Raw genomic sequence first — 17,632 nt, 5'->3', positions numbered from 1 at the left:
GCTATCTTCTCAGAATAGGTGTTAGAGTCCTATTCGGGAAAGATAAGGTTTTATTAGGCTTGTGTCGTGATTTATCTCCGAGTTCTACTTGGAAAAAAGATGATATGATCCACGCTATATATACAATGCCCCTGCGTGCGAGGAGGGGTATTGAGTTACAAGCCATAGCCAAATCCATACTGAGAAATAATCCGAAGGAAGTAAGAGCCATATTCACCGAATAGATCTTGTCGGGCCGTTCTGGCATCTTGAACACCCCCATTGTGTATGTGGGTAATGCTTGGACCACATGCTCTTGACCAAGGCTTCTTTTCCTGCTGCAGATAAATACCTCTCGTTCCAATCATTTAATCTGATAGCAAACCTCTCTTAATTGGATGGAATTGCATAGATTTCATTCTTCCTTGGAGAGTTGGTAGCCCCAGGTATTTGTCCTTAAAACTTGCACGGTCGACCGGCAATATAGCTTCGATTCCCTCCTACTCCCTCCGTTCCTTAATACAGGGCGTGAGTGTTGTATTGCAAAGACCAATAAAACTGTTTCAACAGTAGTTACACCGTGTGATATTTTGATACTTGCGCCGGTGTGATATTTTGATACTTGCGCCGGTAGATACGCTGGTATTAAGAGCCATGCAGCATGCACCTGACTTCTGCAGCCATGCAGCCATGAAGCAGTGAGAGAGAGGGGCTTTTTAAAAGCCAAACACAGTTAATTCTGCATGCATGCAACAGCTCAACACAGGAGCCCAGGAGTACTAATCAATTTGTGCATGCAACTAGGAGCTGCGCCTTGTATTATGGAACTGGGCTCAAATGCAGTTACGCCCTATATTAAGGAACGGAGGGAGTATATATCTTGAGCACACAATGGTGCGGGGGTCAGTGCCATCCAATGGCACTGACCTTTGATGATCTGATGAATCCGTGCCAACTCAGACAAGATGCTAGCGTTAAAATCAGTGGCGCTTAGATGATGGAGCTCAGCGCCAAATCTGAGGGTGCTAATATCACGGTTTATTTACAAATAAGTTTTTGACACAATTTATTTTTATATTAAGTTTTTAGGAAAATTCAAATTATCACAATTTCAAGTGGGTGGAGGAGGGCGAGGATGGGGCTAAGATGGTTACCTTTTGAAAAATTGAGTGAAAAATTAATAAGAACGCAAATAAGAAATAAAAGATGAGACGAAGGGGCAGTAGGAGAGAGAATTTTACAAGGGTACATTCAACTCGGGCAAATAGTGCAGTCGAATTAATTTATCTGTGTTGTGAAAGTCGAACTGAGGTCGATTAAAAGTTAGGCAAAAAGTATGTTGATGTTTAAAGCTTAACAACACCTTTCAAACTGTTTTGAAATTAGTTTACAAAAAAGATAAAATGAATTTCTCGCTTATACTTATGAGTAAATTCACCGTATACCCTTGAAAACTCACTTAATCTCTTTTATACTCCTGAAATTTCAACTTGACCCCCTTACATGCCCCTGCCATTACATTTTCCTTCATTTCACTATTAAGTTTGTTGGCAAATGTCTTTAGGTTGTGTTCGGCAGCCCCTCTTCCCAACTCATCTCCCTCGTTTTCCGCGCGCACGCTTTTCAAACTGCTAAACGGTATGTTTTTTGTAAAATGTTTCTATTCGAAAGTTACTTAAAAAAATCAAATTAATCTATTTTTGAAAAAAAATTAACAAATACTTAATTAATCACCCGCTAATCGCTGCTCCATTTTCTGTGCGGGCACTTAGTATTGGGAACCAAGGGTTCCGAACACACCCTTAATGATCTTGATGATTTAGGTTTGAATATTAGCTTCAAAAACTATTGAAAATTTCATTTGAGTGCACAGTATGTGCATTTTATGTAACTAATGAGACTAAATAATTAGTACGGAAAATTTTGACATAAATTTTAAAAATAAAACAAATGTAATAAATTAAATTTTTTATTTGAAATTTAATATGATAGTAGATTTTTTATGGGGGCATTTAAAATATCGTGAGCATTGGTAGTCCTATCTTTTTATGAATGCTCCTCATTTTTATGACATTCTAAAAATAAAACAAATACATATTCTTTTATTTCATTATCTAAAAATAAATTTTGTCATAAATAATGTATCGCATAGAAAACTCATAACTATTAATAGTAACGTGCCACGATTTATTCCTATATTATGTGCATGATGTAATGTTGAGTACAATTTAGTAGCAGTGGAATTGGTTAAACAGTTAAGAGTTGGTATTTATCTGAAGATACCTGAAGCTTTCAGTAACACGTGAACGGTAGATTTGGGAATCATGGAGAGGATGCTTATCTCTGCATTCCCAAGACCATTCCCAAGACGCGAATATTAAGAAAGTACATAATATCAAATAATATCAAATAATTAGAAGAGTTGAGACTTTGAACTCAGATCGTCTAATCCACCACCTTGTGGAGCTAGCCGAAAGACGTGTTTCTTTATATCTGTCTCTGCATTCCCACTCACTTTTCTGAACATGTAGCACGGTCAGCATGTTGCACGGCTAGCTGAAACTGATGCGGCTTAGTTATGTCAGTATGATGACTGAATTAGTAGCTCTGGAATTAATTCGTAGCATCCACTGGGGTCTCTCGTTAGATCATCAGAAGAGAAGCAACTGCAAGCAAGCCCAGAAGCAATTCTCCGATTTCCACTTGATGCAAAGCTAGTGATGCACTGACTAATGCAATCCCAGTCACATGAACGCCAACCATTTCTGCATTCAGTAATCATGAAGTGTATCACGGTAAAAACATCAGAAAAAGCACGGAGGAAATGTTGCAAGTACACGTGGATCTCCAAACTGCAATGAAACATCAATACATTCATATTAGTCGTTCAAAAAAAATCAATACATTCATATTGAAACATCAATACATTCATCCAAACTGCAATGAAACTGGACAAATCAACAATCATCAATTCTTCATCATATCAGATTCAGATCACGATCGAAACAGTTATCTCAATCGTGTCAGAAGGAGAACTAACTGTAACATCTGAGGTGAGCCAGATTGGCAGCAAGCACATGAACACGCAGTCTCACGGGAGAATCCAAACCGGCGGCGAGTAGTTCGACGGGGCTTGCTCCGGCAAGAGCTTGTCCACACGCCCAGCCGCCGCCGCCGCCGGCAGCGGCAGCCATTTCCCGCTGTCTCTGCAGGGGTAGCGCCGCTCGGCGGCGGCCCCGATCACTCTCTCCTCGCCGTAGAGCCTCCCGTCGTCCAGGAAGTAGACGCCGGCGGTGAACTCGAGCCCCCGCGGGTAGTCGCCCGCGTCGTACGATCTGGAGCAGCCTCGCGCGACGAACAGCATTCGACCACCCAGCGAATCCAGCTCCTTCCACGAGTACTGGGCCTCGCTGCTGTTGATGGGCGTCGGCGGCGGCGGCTCCACCATCTCGAACACCTTGAACGCCGACGTCCTCGGCGGCGGCGGCGCTTGAAGAGGAGGAAACGGAGCGAGCCTGACCACCATGAGGAGATACCCCCCGGACTCCACCAGGTAGCGCACGACGACTTTCTTCCCGTCGTAATCGCGACCACCACGCGAGAAGCGACGGATCACCATGGGCGGTATCTCCAGGTTGCCGTTGCCGTCTTCGTGGAAGCCCGGCACCGGAAAGACATGGAGGTTTTCTTCTCCGGTGAGGAAATGGAAGGCTCCCCTGTGGTGTATGACATCCTCCAGATTTGTTGCGCTCATGATGGTAGGAACAGAAATCCTCGTCCTCTTCAACGCAGCCTGATGCTGCCCCATGCGCCAGAATCTATGAACTCGCGGGCCGGTCTCCTGGCAGTAGTGGCAGATGGCGGCGGCGAGGCAGTCCTCGTTTTCCGGCGGCGAAGAGAGGGTCGCGGCCACCGTCGCCCAGGACACGTAGGGGTAGGGGATGCGGAGTCGGTGGTGGGTGCGGAGGCTGAGGAGCGCGTAGTCCTTGGTCTGGCCGAACGCGACGAACAGCCACCGGCCGTCGTAGGCGCCGAAGTAGCGCGCGGCGCGCGCGTCGGCCGGGAGCGGGAGGCGGAAGGCGTGGGTGGCGCAGCCGGCGATGGCGCACGCGAAGGAAGGCTCGACGTCGGCGCGCGGGACGAGGATCGACGGGAGCGGCGGCGGCGGCGGCTGCTGCGGCGCGACGGCGACGCGCCAGTTGCGGCAGACTCGGCCCATGCGGCGCCGGTCGACGTGGCACGGGAGGTGGCTGTGGATGAGTCGGAGGACGTCGGCGTCGAGTTCGCGCCATGGCGCGTCGTCCATTGGAGAGGCGGGAGGCGCGGCTTGCCGGTGGCGAGGAGAGGAGGCGAGACGATGCGCTGTGCGTGCGGGATTCCTCTGCTTCTCGAAGCGGAATGGGATTTTTTTTTTTTTGAGAGGGAGAAGCGGAATGAGATGGTGGGTTGGTTTGGAAGGAGGAGGAGGTGGGCCACCAAACGATAGAACTAGGCCTTATTTATTGGGCCAGTATTCTTGGGCCCGAAGGTTTGAGTCGCTGCTGTGTGTTTGCTGTGTAGCCTGTGTACTACAAGAATCTCTCAAATTCGACTCATATTTTTTAGAGTAAAACGACACAGAATTAAAGTGATCATTTCATCAGGAATTCAGGATACCGCAGAGCTAAATGTCATTAATCTCTCAAATAATTCTTTTGGTCTTATAAGAAGCCCATAATAAACGCTTAAAATACCAGAAGGATTAGTGTCGCGTGTGACAGCATTTTAGCACATTACACCCTTCTCTCTCTTGAAATAAGGAATTTCTGGGGATTCCAGAGCTATTCTGAAATCTGAATCAACCTCGGTTGTCATGCCATGGCCCCGTGAATCAGTGATTCACGGCAAAAGCATTGCTTGGCATTTTAGTATAATAAGTAATTAAGCAACCAACCGTCTAATGAACTGTTTTGACTGTACCATCAGAGATATCAGACAGATTGCTACAATATTCAGAGAAGTGATTCTCTGAAAATGGACAACCCTTAACAGATGAGCAGAACATCCTCTGTTCAGTAGCAGTGATTCAGTGAACAAAGCAATAAAGCACCTACCACATACCTGTATGGTTGTGTTTCAAAAGATTGCCGGGTCGGCCGAAAGATTCGGTCGACCAATTTCATTAAGAAATGAAGGGTACATTACAATTAAAGAGCTTACAACGACAGTATGCTGTCGAAAACAGATTGGGGCAAAAGCCCACACCCGGTAAGCCAGAAAACTTCTACAAATTACAATGCATATTACGTGATCTCGCTATTGCACGTTGTGAACACTCCTGCCGTCTTCCAGACGATGACCTCTTCCTTGATATTTTGCACAAGCTGTTCTATGCTTCGAAATTTCTGTTCAAAGACACGCGCATTGCGTTCTTCCCACAGCAGCCAACATGTTAGCGCGAATACACTGTCGAAGATGCTCCTGTAGCCCGTCCGAAAAGCCATCCTCGCCTTCATCCACCAATCTGTGCTTCAAAAGATGATGACCACATTGGACAAATAACCATCTCACCTGTTACTAATACTCAACTTTTTACATCATGTACATAGTCCAGGAATAAATAATGTCACAGGAAAAATAAATCCAGTGGTATCAACAATAGTAATTGCAAAAGAACAAATAGCACAGGACAGATCATTTACTACTAGGTAACTTGAGTAACCCCCATATAACTTATCTTAAAGCAGCTAGTGCTATCAAGAAAGCTTTACTTCTTGCACAGGTAGCTCAAACCGGTGCATGATGACGATGTTATCTCAGTATAACAAATTAAGAAGCTGAGTGTTGAAACTAACTTGTAGCATCCACCAAGGATTCTGAATTTCTGACTAGATCTCCTCAGAAGAGAATTGAAGCAACTGAAAGAAAGCTGCAGAAACAATTCCTCCTCATTGAAAATCCACTTTATATATGCAGCATGGTGCACTAATGCAATCCAACCCATACCAGAAACTAAAATACTTGAAGATGTTATGATAGGTCCAGCATTGCAAGTACATTGTACTAACTGGATTACTGGACAATCAACAACTGCAAATATGTGAACTTCAGAAGTTGGCTCAAAGAAAAACAGAAAAGGTTCAGAGCTGGAACGGAAACAACAAAAACAGTTCACTGATCAGCACGACAACAACATCACACGGACGCCTCGATGTGAGGCAAGCACATCTCATCCAGATCGATCGGCAGAAAGCTCATCTTACTTGGGAAACCAAGCCGGCAGTGAGTAGTAGTTCGACGGTGATGCCAAGCTTCTCAAACTGATGCTGAAAATATCTCAGTTCGGATATTTTGAGAAGCTTGGAATCACAATTATGAACAAGTGAAGAAGACTAGCAGTTGAGTTATGAAATATATGCAATCCATGTCCTTCAAAAGAGAGGCTGTAGCCAGCCTCAGTCCCATCTTGGGCAGTTAACAAGCAACTGAAAGCAGGCTGTAGAAGCAATAATTCACCTTCAATGCAAATACATTTCATGCAAAACATGCTTCTATCTTGGAAATTAAGCACTGCTAATTGAGCACATTTTCAAATTGCATTATAACTGACAGCAATACAATGTTGCGCTAATGCAATTCATGTCATGAATAGCAATTTTATGACTTCATGGAATTCATCAGATCAGATATAAAATTGCATTCATGTAAATCTGATTCAGAAGCGTTTTCTGCTATGGACTATAGAGTACTGCTGAAAGAATACCTGTAATAGCAAGTCTTAAGAACAATATTAGTACTCCTTGTATATAGTGTCATCTCATTGTTAATTATCAGTAAATTCAGAACCCATTGGAAGTTATGAACAGGTGAAAAGGACTGCGTAGTAGTATGAAATTTGTAGCACCCGTTGGAAGGATTCTGCTTGGATCCTCTGAAGAGATGCAATTCATCTTCGTTGAAATTCAGTTGATGCAAAGCATGGTTAGATTAAGAAAAAGCCAAGTACCGTCTTGATGTAGCACAGGAGCACCGTGAGCTGACACAAGCAGAGTACAGGCTGCGTATGGGCCTCAAGAGGAGGCTCCTCGGCTTTGCAGTTATTGAGAGAGCAAGGAAGAAGCAAGCCGCGCGCATCACTAACATCAAAGAAGGAGATGCCAACACAAAGTTTTTTCATCGCAAGATTAATGCAAGGAAAAGGAAAAATCACATCCACCGCCTAAAGAAGCAAAATGGTTGGGCTGTCACGCACGCAGAAAAAGAACTTGTCATCGCCGAACACTTCCAACATGTGATGGGGCAACCGGAGCCAAGGTCCTGCGACCTCAACTGGCCGGAATTAGGGTACACACCGCTTGACCTCTCCGGGCTTGATGATCCTTTCACTGAGGCAGAGATTCACAAAGCGATAAAAGAAATGCCTGCCGACAAAGCTCCAGGCCCAGATGGCTTCACGGGGAAGTTCTTCAAGTCGTGTTGGGGCATCATAAAAAACGATGTGGTGGCCGCTTTTAATGCACTGCATGATGCAAGGAACAAGCATTTCAGCCTCCTGAATTCTGCCAATGTGGTCCTAATCCCCAAAAAAGAAGGAGTGGAAGGAATAGAAGATTATAGACCTATAAGCCTTGTTCATGGCTTCGGGAAGCTCTTTTACAAGGTGCTAGCAATCCGCTTACGGCCCCTAATGCACTCGCTGATTTCGATGAATCAAAGCGCCTTCATTCGAGGGAGAAGCATACATGACAACTTTATGTATGTAAGAAACATGGTCAGGAAGCATCACAGGACCAAACGACCGATCCTCCTCTTCAAGCTAGACATATCCAAAGCCTTCGATTCGGTCAGGTGGGACTACCTCCTCGCACTCTTGCAAAACATAGGTTTCCCACCAAAATGGCGTGAATGGATAACGGGCCTACTTTCAGCTTCCGCCTCAAAGATCGTCCTGAATGGCACACCAGGAGAGGCAATCAGCATGGCAAAGGATTACGGTAGGGAGACCCTCTATCACCTCTACTCTTCATCCTAGCGATTGACCCCCTCCAACGTTTATTGGACATGGCCACTGAACTAGGGGTGATAAGCAAACTGCGGGGGAGAGCAGTACGCTTCCGTACTTCTATGTACGCAGATGACGCAGCAGTCTTCATAAACCCGAACAAAGAAAATGTACAAGCCTTCACCGATCTCCTTGGTCGCTTTGGTCAAGCAACTGGCTTATGCACGAACCTTCAAAAATCACATGTGGCTCCGATCAGGTGCGAAAACCTGGATTTAGACGACATCCTCCATGACACGCCAACAACCAGAGCAAACCTGCCATTGAAGTATCTTGGACTTCCCTTGACAACAGGCCGACTGCGCAAAGTCGATCTCCAACCTCTCTATGACAAATTGATGAGTCGTATTGCTGGCTGGCGAGGGAAGCACGTCGGGCTCACGGGACGTTCTACCCTGGTAAAGGTGGTGCTCACTTCGCAGCCTGTCTTCCTTCTGACAGGACTAAAAGCGTCCAAGGAGTCCCTCGAGGTTCTAGACAAGCAAAGAAGGAAGTTCCTCTGGGCGGGCGAGGAAGCTTTGACGGGGGGAAAATGTAAAGTCAATTGGACACGAACCTGCCTTCCCACTGCCTCCGGAGGTCTGGGCATCCTAAACTTAGAAAAGTTCGCGAGAGCTTTGCGTCTGCATTGGCTTTGGCATGAATGGAAATCATCGGAAAAAGCCTGGGTGGGAACCGGCACACCATGTGACGACACCGACAAACTCCGTTTTGCGGCGGCCACCTTCATAACAATTGGAAACGGTGAGAAGACAAGCTTCTGGGATTCGGCCTGGTGGGAAGGAAGGAGAATGAAAGATGTAGCTCCTCTAGTCTATGCAGCATCCAAGAAAAAGAACAAGACGATCCAGCAAGCCTTGCAATCCGACCAATGGATTCATGATTTGGACCTGCCGTCAAATGCAGGATGGACGACAGACTTAATTGACCAACTTGTCACAATCTGGACCGCCACTCAGACACTACAACTAGAAGAGCAAGAGGATGACAAAATAACATGGAAGCTTACCAGCCATGGTGAATACACGGCAACGTCGGCCTACAATGTGCAACTCCTCGGCACCACAGCCACCAACTTTAATAACCTAATTTGGAAGACCTGGGCGCCACGAAAACACAAAACCTTCGCATGGCTAATCATCCAAACAGAGTATGGACCTCCGACAGACTAGCAACCAGAGGATGGCCAAACGGTTCCATATGTCCCTTATGTCGTCGATCTCAAGAAACTGCCCTACACCTCCTCGCGGGTTGTAGATACACAAAGAGAATCTGGGAGGCAATTGCGGAATGGACGGCGTGTGAGGGGTTGAAACCATGTCGGTGGCAGCAAACCTCCACGGTGTTAGAATGGTGGGAGGCTACCTTAAACATCCAGGAGGCACCCAAGAAGGCTCTTCGCACACTGATCCTGCTGGTCGCATGGGAGATCTGGACTAAGAGAAACCGCAGAACCTTTCAGCAAAAAGAGCTATCGACCACCTCCCTTCTAGCTAAAATCAAGGAAGAGGCCAAAACTTGGGCCTTAGCGGGCGCGAAAAATCTTCATAATTGGCTTTCTTTTAGTTAGCTCGGACCAAAGGTCCTGAGCTCGTTTTCGCCTTTGTACAGTTTTACTCCTCTATTCAATGAAAATTGGCAGCTTGCCTTTTCTTCAAAAAAAAAGAAAAGAAAAAGGCAAGTGCTGGTGTTAACTAAACGCATTCTCACACTGCAGAATCGACTGTAATACAATGATGCACTAATGCAATCCAAGTCAACCATTTCTCCATTCTGAAATCACGAAGCATCGAAAATTAGCAGAAGGTACAGAAAAGATGGCCGGGCAATTGCAAGAACGAATGGGCCTCGAAGGCTCGAAATAGAATGAAACATCATGGATTATACTAACTGGACAAATCAACAGCCGCAAAATCAGATCACGAATGAAAATATCAACTGTTACAACTCGCTGTAAGCAGATTTCAACAAGATCGGCAGCAAACATTACCTGTGCCACGACGATCAAACTAACATGAGCACACGCTCAGGGGAGAAGCCAAGCCGGCGGTGAGTAGCTCGACAGGGCTTGCTCCGGCAAGAAGTTGTCCGCCTCCGCCGCCCCCAGCAGCCACTTGCCGCTGTCTCTGCAGGGGTAGCGCCGTGCGGTGTCATCGAGGACCGTGAACTCGTCGTAGATTCTCCCGTCGTCCAGGAAGTAGACGCCGGCGCTGAACCCCAACCCCGGGTAATCGGCCACCTCGTAGGATTTTGAGCAGCCTCGCGCGACGAACAGCATCCTCCCACCCAGCGATTCCAGCTCGTTCCACGCGTACCGGGCCTCGCCGTTGTTGATGGGCAGCTCCACCATCTCGAACACCTTGAATGCCGACGTCCTCGGTGGCATTTGGGGAGGATCAGAGACGAACCTGACCACCATCAGGAGATTCTCGCGGGACTCCACCAGGTAGCGAGCAACGGCGCGTCCGTCGTAATCACGACCATCATGCGGGAAGCTGCGAATCTCCATGGGTGCTATATGCAGATGGCCGCGACGGTTTACTCGGAACTCCGGTAGCGCGAAAACATGGAGGTGCTCTTGCGCGGTGAGGAAATAGAAGGCTTCCTTGTGGTGTATGACATCCTCCAGAATTGGTCCGATGACGCCCTCGATAGCAGTCGGCATCACAGCGACCTGACGCCGCATGCGCCAGAACGCGTGCACGCGTGCACCATTCATCCCGGGCGGCCAGTACGAGCTGATGGCGGCGCCGATGCAGTGCTCGTCCTCCGGCGGCGAGGAGAGGGTCGCGGCTATCATGACCATGTCCCTGATGAATTCAGGATTCAGGTGGAGGTAGACAATTCCGGGGAGGCCGATGCGGTACTTGGTGCGGAGGCTGAGGAGGACGTGCCGGCCGTGGCCGCGGGTGTTGCCGAAGTTGAGGAAGAGCCAGCCGCCGCTGTACGTGCCGAAGTAGCGCGCCTCGCGCGCGTAGTCCGGGACGCCGAAGTCGTGTCTGCGGCAGCCGCCGACGGCGCACGAGAAGGTAGGGCCGCCGGCGCTCGGCACGAGGATCCACGGGACCGGGCGCTGCTGCGGCGGCGCCGGCGCCGCGACGGCAGCTCGCCAGGACTTGCAGGCTCGGCGCATGTTGCGCCGGTCGACGAGGCACGGGAGGCGCTTGTGGACGAGGCGGAGGACGTCGGCGTTGAGGTCGCACCATAGCGCGTCCATTGGAGAGGCCGGAGGCGGAGGCGGAGGTGCGGCTTGCCGGTGGCGAGGAGGCGGAGGTGCGCTGCTGCGCTGTGGGGATTGATTTGGAAGCGGAAGGAGGAAAGTTTGGTTTGGAAGATAGCAGAGGTGGGTGGCTTGGGCCACCAAGCGATGAGATTAGGCCTTTTATATTGGGCCATTTGTCTTGGGCCACAAGTTCTCTCCGTTGAGCGCCTCGCGTGAGGGAAAAATATCTGTGGGCCAAAATGTTGTAAGGCGGAATTGAGGCGACCAATTTCATCAGGATGGAGTAGGCCTAATTTGGTTTGGGGGAATGGCCGAATGGACCCTAATCCTGGCCTGTGATTTGCACGCCTTGGACGGATGATGCTTCATTGCATGGCACGGACGCACGGTAAACCAAATTTGCTTAGTTCGTTCGTACACGATTACCAAGAAATCTATAGAAAAATTATCTTAAAAAGTATTAATTCATTTTTAAATTTTTAAAGCTAATACTTAGATACTATTTGACATTTCACGATGGATTTGAAGTTTGTATATTAAACTGTAGTGATATAAATTCTCATATTTTATTTAAAATAAAAAATAGATTCATACATGTATTATCAATGTAATCGTAAATTCAGATCCATAGATTCATGGAGTTAAAAATATCCAGCTCTAAAGTATTTTCGATTCGAAGCTATGTCAAATATAATCTTAATTAATCATGTGCTTATCCATTATTTCATTTTACGTAGCGTATTTAGGAATTTCGTCGGGTTCAACTGACACAGGGGACTCGGTAACTGTAGGTCTGTAGCGGTGCTGCCGCCAAGGAGGCAATGCGTACGAGACACGAATTTAAGGATAACAGGATAAGTCAATATTTAGAAGTATTTTCTAAAAATTTAAGCTAATATTGCATTGAAAGTAATTCTTGCTATGTTAATTTCATAGTTGTCAATGAGAGATTCAAAACTCAACATTAAAATAACGTGTAAAAACCTAATGCACCTTATATTTTATGAACCGGTAAATACATCATCTCCGATCTAAAGCATGAGGCCAGATAAGCTGGTTTTATAATTGCGTCAAACATTGAATTTAGTAATTATAAGCATTAATTAACTAAATATGTCGATCATGCATAGCAAGAGATCAAGTCGTCTTTGCGCATCGCATAATAATATTTCCACGAACTCTTTATACAACTCGTACCACATTTCTAATTTCAAAAGTAAAATTAAGGCACAGAGTTCAAAGCTGTTTTCTCATTCTCTAGTCAATTTCGTACGGAGCAGCAGTTAAACATGGTAATTAAGGGCTTTTTTTTTCTCGGAAGGGCGTATTTGCCATCGAGCTAATCTTGTGGGCTAATCTGCAAAAATACCAGAAGAGAATCGCACTCGCTCTATTTATATCGACCTTCCTCCTCTCCAAGCCAAGCGGCTTCATATCATCCGGCATCCAGAGAAAAATATAGCAACGAAAAAAAAGGAGAAAAAAAAAACAGTCTCTCTTCCGGTAATCTTCTCGATCTCACCTCGCTTTGAACTCTCCGCTCGATTTTTTTTCTATGATTTCTCCAATCTGGTTAACTTGGATTGTTCCCTACCCCCAGAAATCTGTTGTAGTGTAGATCTGGTAAATTTGTTTCCCTCACATTTTTGCGCTCTATTTTGCCTTTTTTATTTTTTGGCTTGTTTAACCAAATCGGTGCCTATGCGTGCGCGATAGTCTGATTCCAATGCAGATGCATTTTTGTGCGGTTTAGAGATGGAGATTAAGATTGGAGAATGGTTTGATTTTGTTCGAGTCGAACGATTCTGGAGAATGTGTGATGCTAAGCCCTATTTGGGAATACCCCTTTTGATCTCTATAGATCGCTTCGAGTAGGATAGGAGATCAGCTGCAGATTAACCAACTACTTCTGTAATTGTTACTAGCAATACAATACACTGTTACTTAGTGAGATGAGCTCGCGAGGAGAGAGGTGAGAAGGCACGGACGAGGCGGCGGAGGCGCGCGGCTGCGCGCCGCACGCGTTGCGGCGTCGAGTAGACGAGAGGATTGGGGGGGGGGGGGGAATTAGGGTTTGGGAAGAGAAAGAAATCCAACGGCTGTGATTAACGGTAGTATAATGGCCCATGAATAGCCCATGAAGAGCCCATAAGAAGAGTACCTAGGGTTCGCTCTTGATAGCCACCTTGTTGAGATGTGATGGTTAGAACGGGATTGCTGCGACATTGTTGTTCTTTTTTTTTTTGTGTGTGTGTGTGTGGCAGGTATGTGTTCTGAGATGGTTAATTTCATGTTCTAACTTTGATTTCTTTATATCTGTGATTTTGGTAGGTTTAGTTGGTGATGGGAAGCTCAGATTTCTCGTGGACATTGCCTGATCACCCAAAGCTCCCTAAGGGGAAGCCGGTGGCCGTGGTTGTACTGGATGGATGGGGTGAGGCTGATGCGGACCAGTATAACTGCATCCATGTTGCTGAGACACCAACAATGGATTCGCTCAAGAAGGTATATTTTCTTAGCTTTTAGTATGTAGTTAAGGCCTTGGAGGTTAGCCACCATAGATGTAATTTGCTGTGTATTGTTTTTGAAGAATCTGTGGTGGTTAGGTGACAGGTGAAACCTGAAGCACAAATTCTTTGTTTCCTCCAACCAATTATCTTCGCCCTACCTTTGCTAGGGGCTTCTCCTTCATGTAGTTGTCTTAGTAAATTGACTCTAGTACATTTTGTGGGTGGTATGGTTGGTATTTTTAGACAAATTGTCACAGTGAAGAAATACTGTACTCGTTAAGTATGGTACCTGGATCACTGTCTTTGCATGTTCCGTGCATACTAACATTCCATTATGAGTTGTAGGCAATGGATTCTGACCTTGTTTGCGACATATATTAGAACAAGTTTAGTATGATATTGTTGAAACGCTTTATGATGATTGTTCTTACCCTTTTACTTAACTTCATGGTTTATCTTGTTTTCTATGTTTCAAGGGTGCTCCAGAGAAGTGGAAGCTTGTAAAGGCTCATGGAACAGCTGTTGGTCTCCCTTCTGATGATGACATGGGTAACAGTGAGGTTGGGCATAACGCACTTGGTGCTGGTCGGATTTTTGCTCAAGGGTACATGTTTCTCCTGGTTCTCTTTTTTATTAGCACACTGTCAGTTATAATCTGTGGATGGCCAAAAAGTATTGCGTTTGTTTCTAAAGGTCTTATTACATCAGGTTTCTGTTGCTTGGCTTATTTGTGTGCCAGATTTAGTAAAATCAAATGGCAACCATTGGTTCCTTTTGGCATCTTAAGTGTTAGATTTACACAGATCTCTCCAAATGATGTGGATTACCACATGAGCATGAAAGAGATATCATCATTACTATCTCATGTTATTATACAAATCATGCACTTCCTTTAGCAGCTACTAGTACTAACTAAAAAGATATCCCGTGTACTGATTTACAAACTTTAGAGATGAAGGGTAGTTCTTTTATGAACAACTGTTTGAGTTGTATGTTATACTTGACATGCAGCGACTTTTTGAAGGCATGCCAACTACTCGTGGTGCTGTGTACTTCAAGTTATTCCAAATTTTCTCTTTAAATTACTAAATCCATGTGGTGCCTTTTAGACATTGCCATTATGCCGTATATGAAATCATTCTTTTAAGAAAGAAGTTAGAAGCCTCAGACTTAAGCCTCTAAATATACCATGTTCTCCATTTTCTTTTGTAGGGCTAAACTTGTGGATACTGCTTTGGCCTCTGGAAAAATTTTTGAAGGAGAAGGGTTTAAGTACATTAAGGAGAGTTTTGACCAAGGCACTCTTCATCTTATTGGGTTGTTGAGCGACGGAGGTGTCCACTCACGGCTTGACCAGTTGCAGGTATAAAAGTACTCTTTTCTATAGTTTGCTATCATCTTGTATAGTATGAGGCACTAATGTTTCTTTACAACATGTTGATCTGTCCAGTATCTAATTCTTTTTGTCTTTTGTCATTCCTGTTTATAGTTGCTCCTGAATGGTGCAAGTGCGAATGGAGCGAAAAAAATCCGTGTTCACATTCTTACTGATGGACGTGATGTTTTGGATGGCACAAGCGTTGGTTTTGTTGAAACGCTAGAGAATGATCTTTCTCAACTGCGTGCCAAGGGCATTGATGCGTGCATTGCATCAGGTGGTGGAAGGATGTATGTTACCATGGACCGATATGAGGTATGAATACCCTCCTTCCTCTCTGTCAGTTTGGATTGCTCATATCTTATCTCTCAGCTGCATTCTGTTTTTATTGCAACTCTTTCTGACTTGGGATAATATGTACTAATGGAAGTATTGAACTATTTGTTTAATATCTCAATTTTGCAGAATGACTGGGATGTTGTTAAACGTGGATGGGATGCTCAGGTGCTTGGAGAAGCACCTCACAAGTTCCAAAACGCTGTTGAAGCTGTGAAAACACTCCGGTCAGAGACCAAGGCTAATGATCAGTATCTTCCCCCATTTGTGATTGTTGACGATAGTGACAAGGCTGTTGGGCCTATAGTAGATGGTGATGCAGTTGTGACCTTCAATTTCCGTGCTGATCGCATGGTTATGATTGCTAAGGCTTTAGAGTATGAAGATTTTGATAAATTTGATCGTGTTCGTGTCCCAAAGATCCGATATGCTGGTATGCTTCAGTATGATGGTGAGCTGAAGCTTCCAAGCCACTACCTTGTTTCACCACCAGAGATTGAGAGGACATCCGGTGAATACTTGGTGAAAAATGGCATCCGCACCTTTGCTTGCAGGCAAGTTTTTTTTTCACCATTTTCTCAATTGGATACTAAACTGATTGAATCAATTGTGGAATGCTTTTCTCGGGGACATATGGCTGTTTTTATTCAGCCAATCTTGTATTTCAGTATATGAACTATTCAGACAGTATATGAAGTAACATAATTGGAAAATAACTTATAGTTGCACTGTAATTTCTTTCTAACTCTACCAATTTGTCCAACTTTACTTACTGAATTGACTCATTTGTTCCAGTGAAACTGTGAAGTTCGGCCATGTCACATTTTTCTGGAATGGAAACCGCTCTGGATACTTCGATGAAACAAAGGAAGAGTATGTGGAAATCCCTAGTGACAGTGGTATCACATTCAATGTTAAACCCAAGATGAAGGCCCTTGAGATTGCTGAGAAAGCTAGAGATGCTATCCTTAGTGGCAAGTTTGACCAGGTAAAAAACAGCACTTGTGTGCGACTTTGATAGGTTTGTTAAATTATTTACCCCTAAAATTCTTAACATTCTGTTCTTACAGGTCCGCGTTAACCTCCCAAATGGTGATATGGTGGGTCACACTGGTGACATTGAGGCCACAGTGGTTGCTTGCAAAGCTGCTGATGAGGCTGTCAAGGTGAGAACGAAGATGAGAAGATAGTTTCTTCTGTCTTTCTATACTGAATTTGAATTTGAACCACTCAAATTTGACGAGAATGGCTGTTCCTTCTTTTGTGATAGATGATTCTGGATGCCATTGAGCAAGTGGGTGGCATCTATTTGGTCACCGCCGATCATGGCAACGCCGAGGATATGGTGAAGAGGAACAAATCCGGCCAGCCACAGCTTGACAAGAAAGGCGAAATCCAGATTCTTACCTCACACACTCTTCAGCCAGTAAGTGCAGAGCAGGATCTAGGCTTGGACTATGCTCCCTAATCCCAATTTAACCTGCTTTGCTGCATGCCTGTGTTGATTTTAATCTTGCTGGTTCTATGTGTGAATTTATTATAGGTGCCAGTTGCCATTGGAGGCCCTGGCCTACATTCTGGGGTGAGATTCCGCAACGACGTGCAGACCCCTGGCCTCGCCAACGTCGCCGCCACCGTGATGAACCTCCACGGGTTTGAGGCCCCTGCTGACTACGAGCCAACCCTAATTGAAGTAGTTGACAAATAAATTAAATGTAAACAGCGGATTTTGTCGCTGTGATTTTGCTATGGGTCAGAGAAATGGTCTCTGCGATGTTGAATACTCCGTTTTTATGAGCAGTCTGCTGGAACCTACGAGGGTTTTTATAAAAACGAAACTGATTTATGATTTGCATCGTGATGTTGTGAATTATCGCTTAGCTGTGACTCTAGTTATGCGGTCGTTTTAAGCTGTCTTTTTCTTTCTTTATTTGCTTGTTTGGAATTCACAACGCTGCCAATTATGTGCAAATAGGAGTAATACTCGTTGGAGCTTTTGATCAAATTTGAAAAGATGTACCAGCATCATTTTAAATTTAAATTGATACTTAAAACTCATTTACTCCTACATAAAAATATGCGCAAAACTTCAACAATATGAATTGTACTGTATTAGCTAAATGTGCATCTGAAAAACCATGTCAGTGTCATACAAGACCAGATGA

General features: G+C 45.1%; 2 protein-coding genes across 2 annotated transcripts; one reads left to right on the top strand and one right to left on the bottom strand.

Moving 5' to 3' along the window:
* Positions 1–3,070: 3,070 nt before the first annotated feature.
* Positions 3,071–11,368, bottom strand: LOC107280979 (uncharacterized). The gene is made up of 2 exons (XM_066310933.1): positions 10,049–11,368; positions 3,071–4,341 (listed from the first exon to the last, which is right to left on the bottom strand). Exons 1-2 carry the CDS (start codon positions 11,235–11,237, stop codon positions 3,071–3,073), a joined length of 2,460 nt encoding a protein of 819 aa, XP_066167030.1. The 5' UTR covers positions 11,238–11,368.
* Positions 11,369–12,665: 1,297 nt separating this feature from the next.
* On the top strand, positions 12,666–17,322 carry LOC4339133 (2,3-bisphosphoglycerate-independent phosphoglycerate mutase). Its single transcript, XM_015784345.3, has 10 exons — positions 12,666–12,746; positions 13,575–13,748; positions 14,230–14,357; positions 14,966–15,116; positions 15,243–15,446; positions 15,597–16,021; positions 16,263–16,455; positions 16,538–16,633; positions 16,738–16,893; positions 17,011–17,322. Exons 2-10 carry the CDS (start codon positions 13,587–13,589, stop codon positions 17,173–17,175), a joined length of 1,680 nt encoding a protein of 559 aa, XP_015639831.1. The 5' UTR covers positions 12,666–12,746; positions 13,575–13,586; the 3' UTR covers positions 17,176–17,322.
* The last annotated feature ends 310 nt before the right edge of the window (positions 17,323–17,632 follow it).

The sequence above is a fragment of the Oryza sativa genome, chromosome 5 (assembly GCF_034140825.1).
Source record: "Oryza sativa Japonica Group chromosome 5, ASM3414082v1".
Taxonomy (NCBI): domain Eukaryota; kingdom Viridiplantae; phylum Streptophyta; class Magnoliopsida; order Poales; family Poaceae; genus Oryza; species Oryza sativa.
Note: the sequence above shows the minus strand (reverse complement) of the source record. Positions and strands in the feature narration are given on the sequence as shown.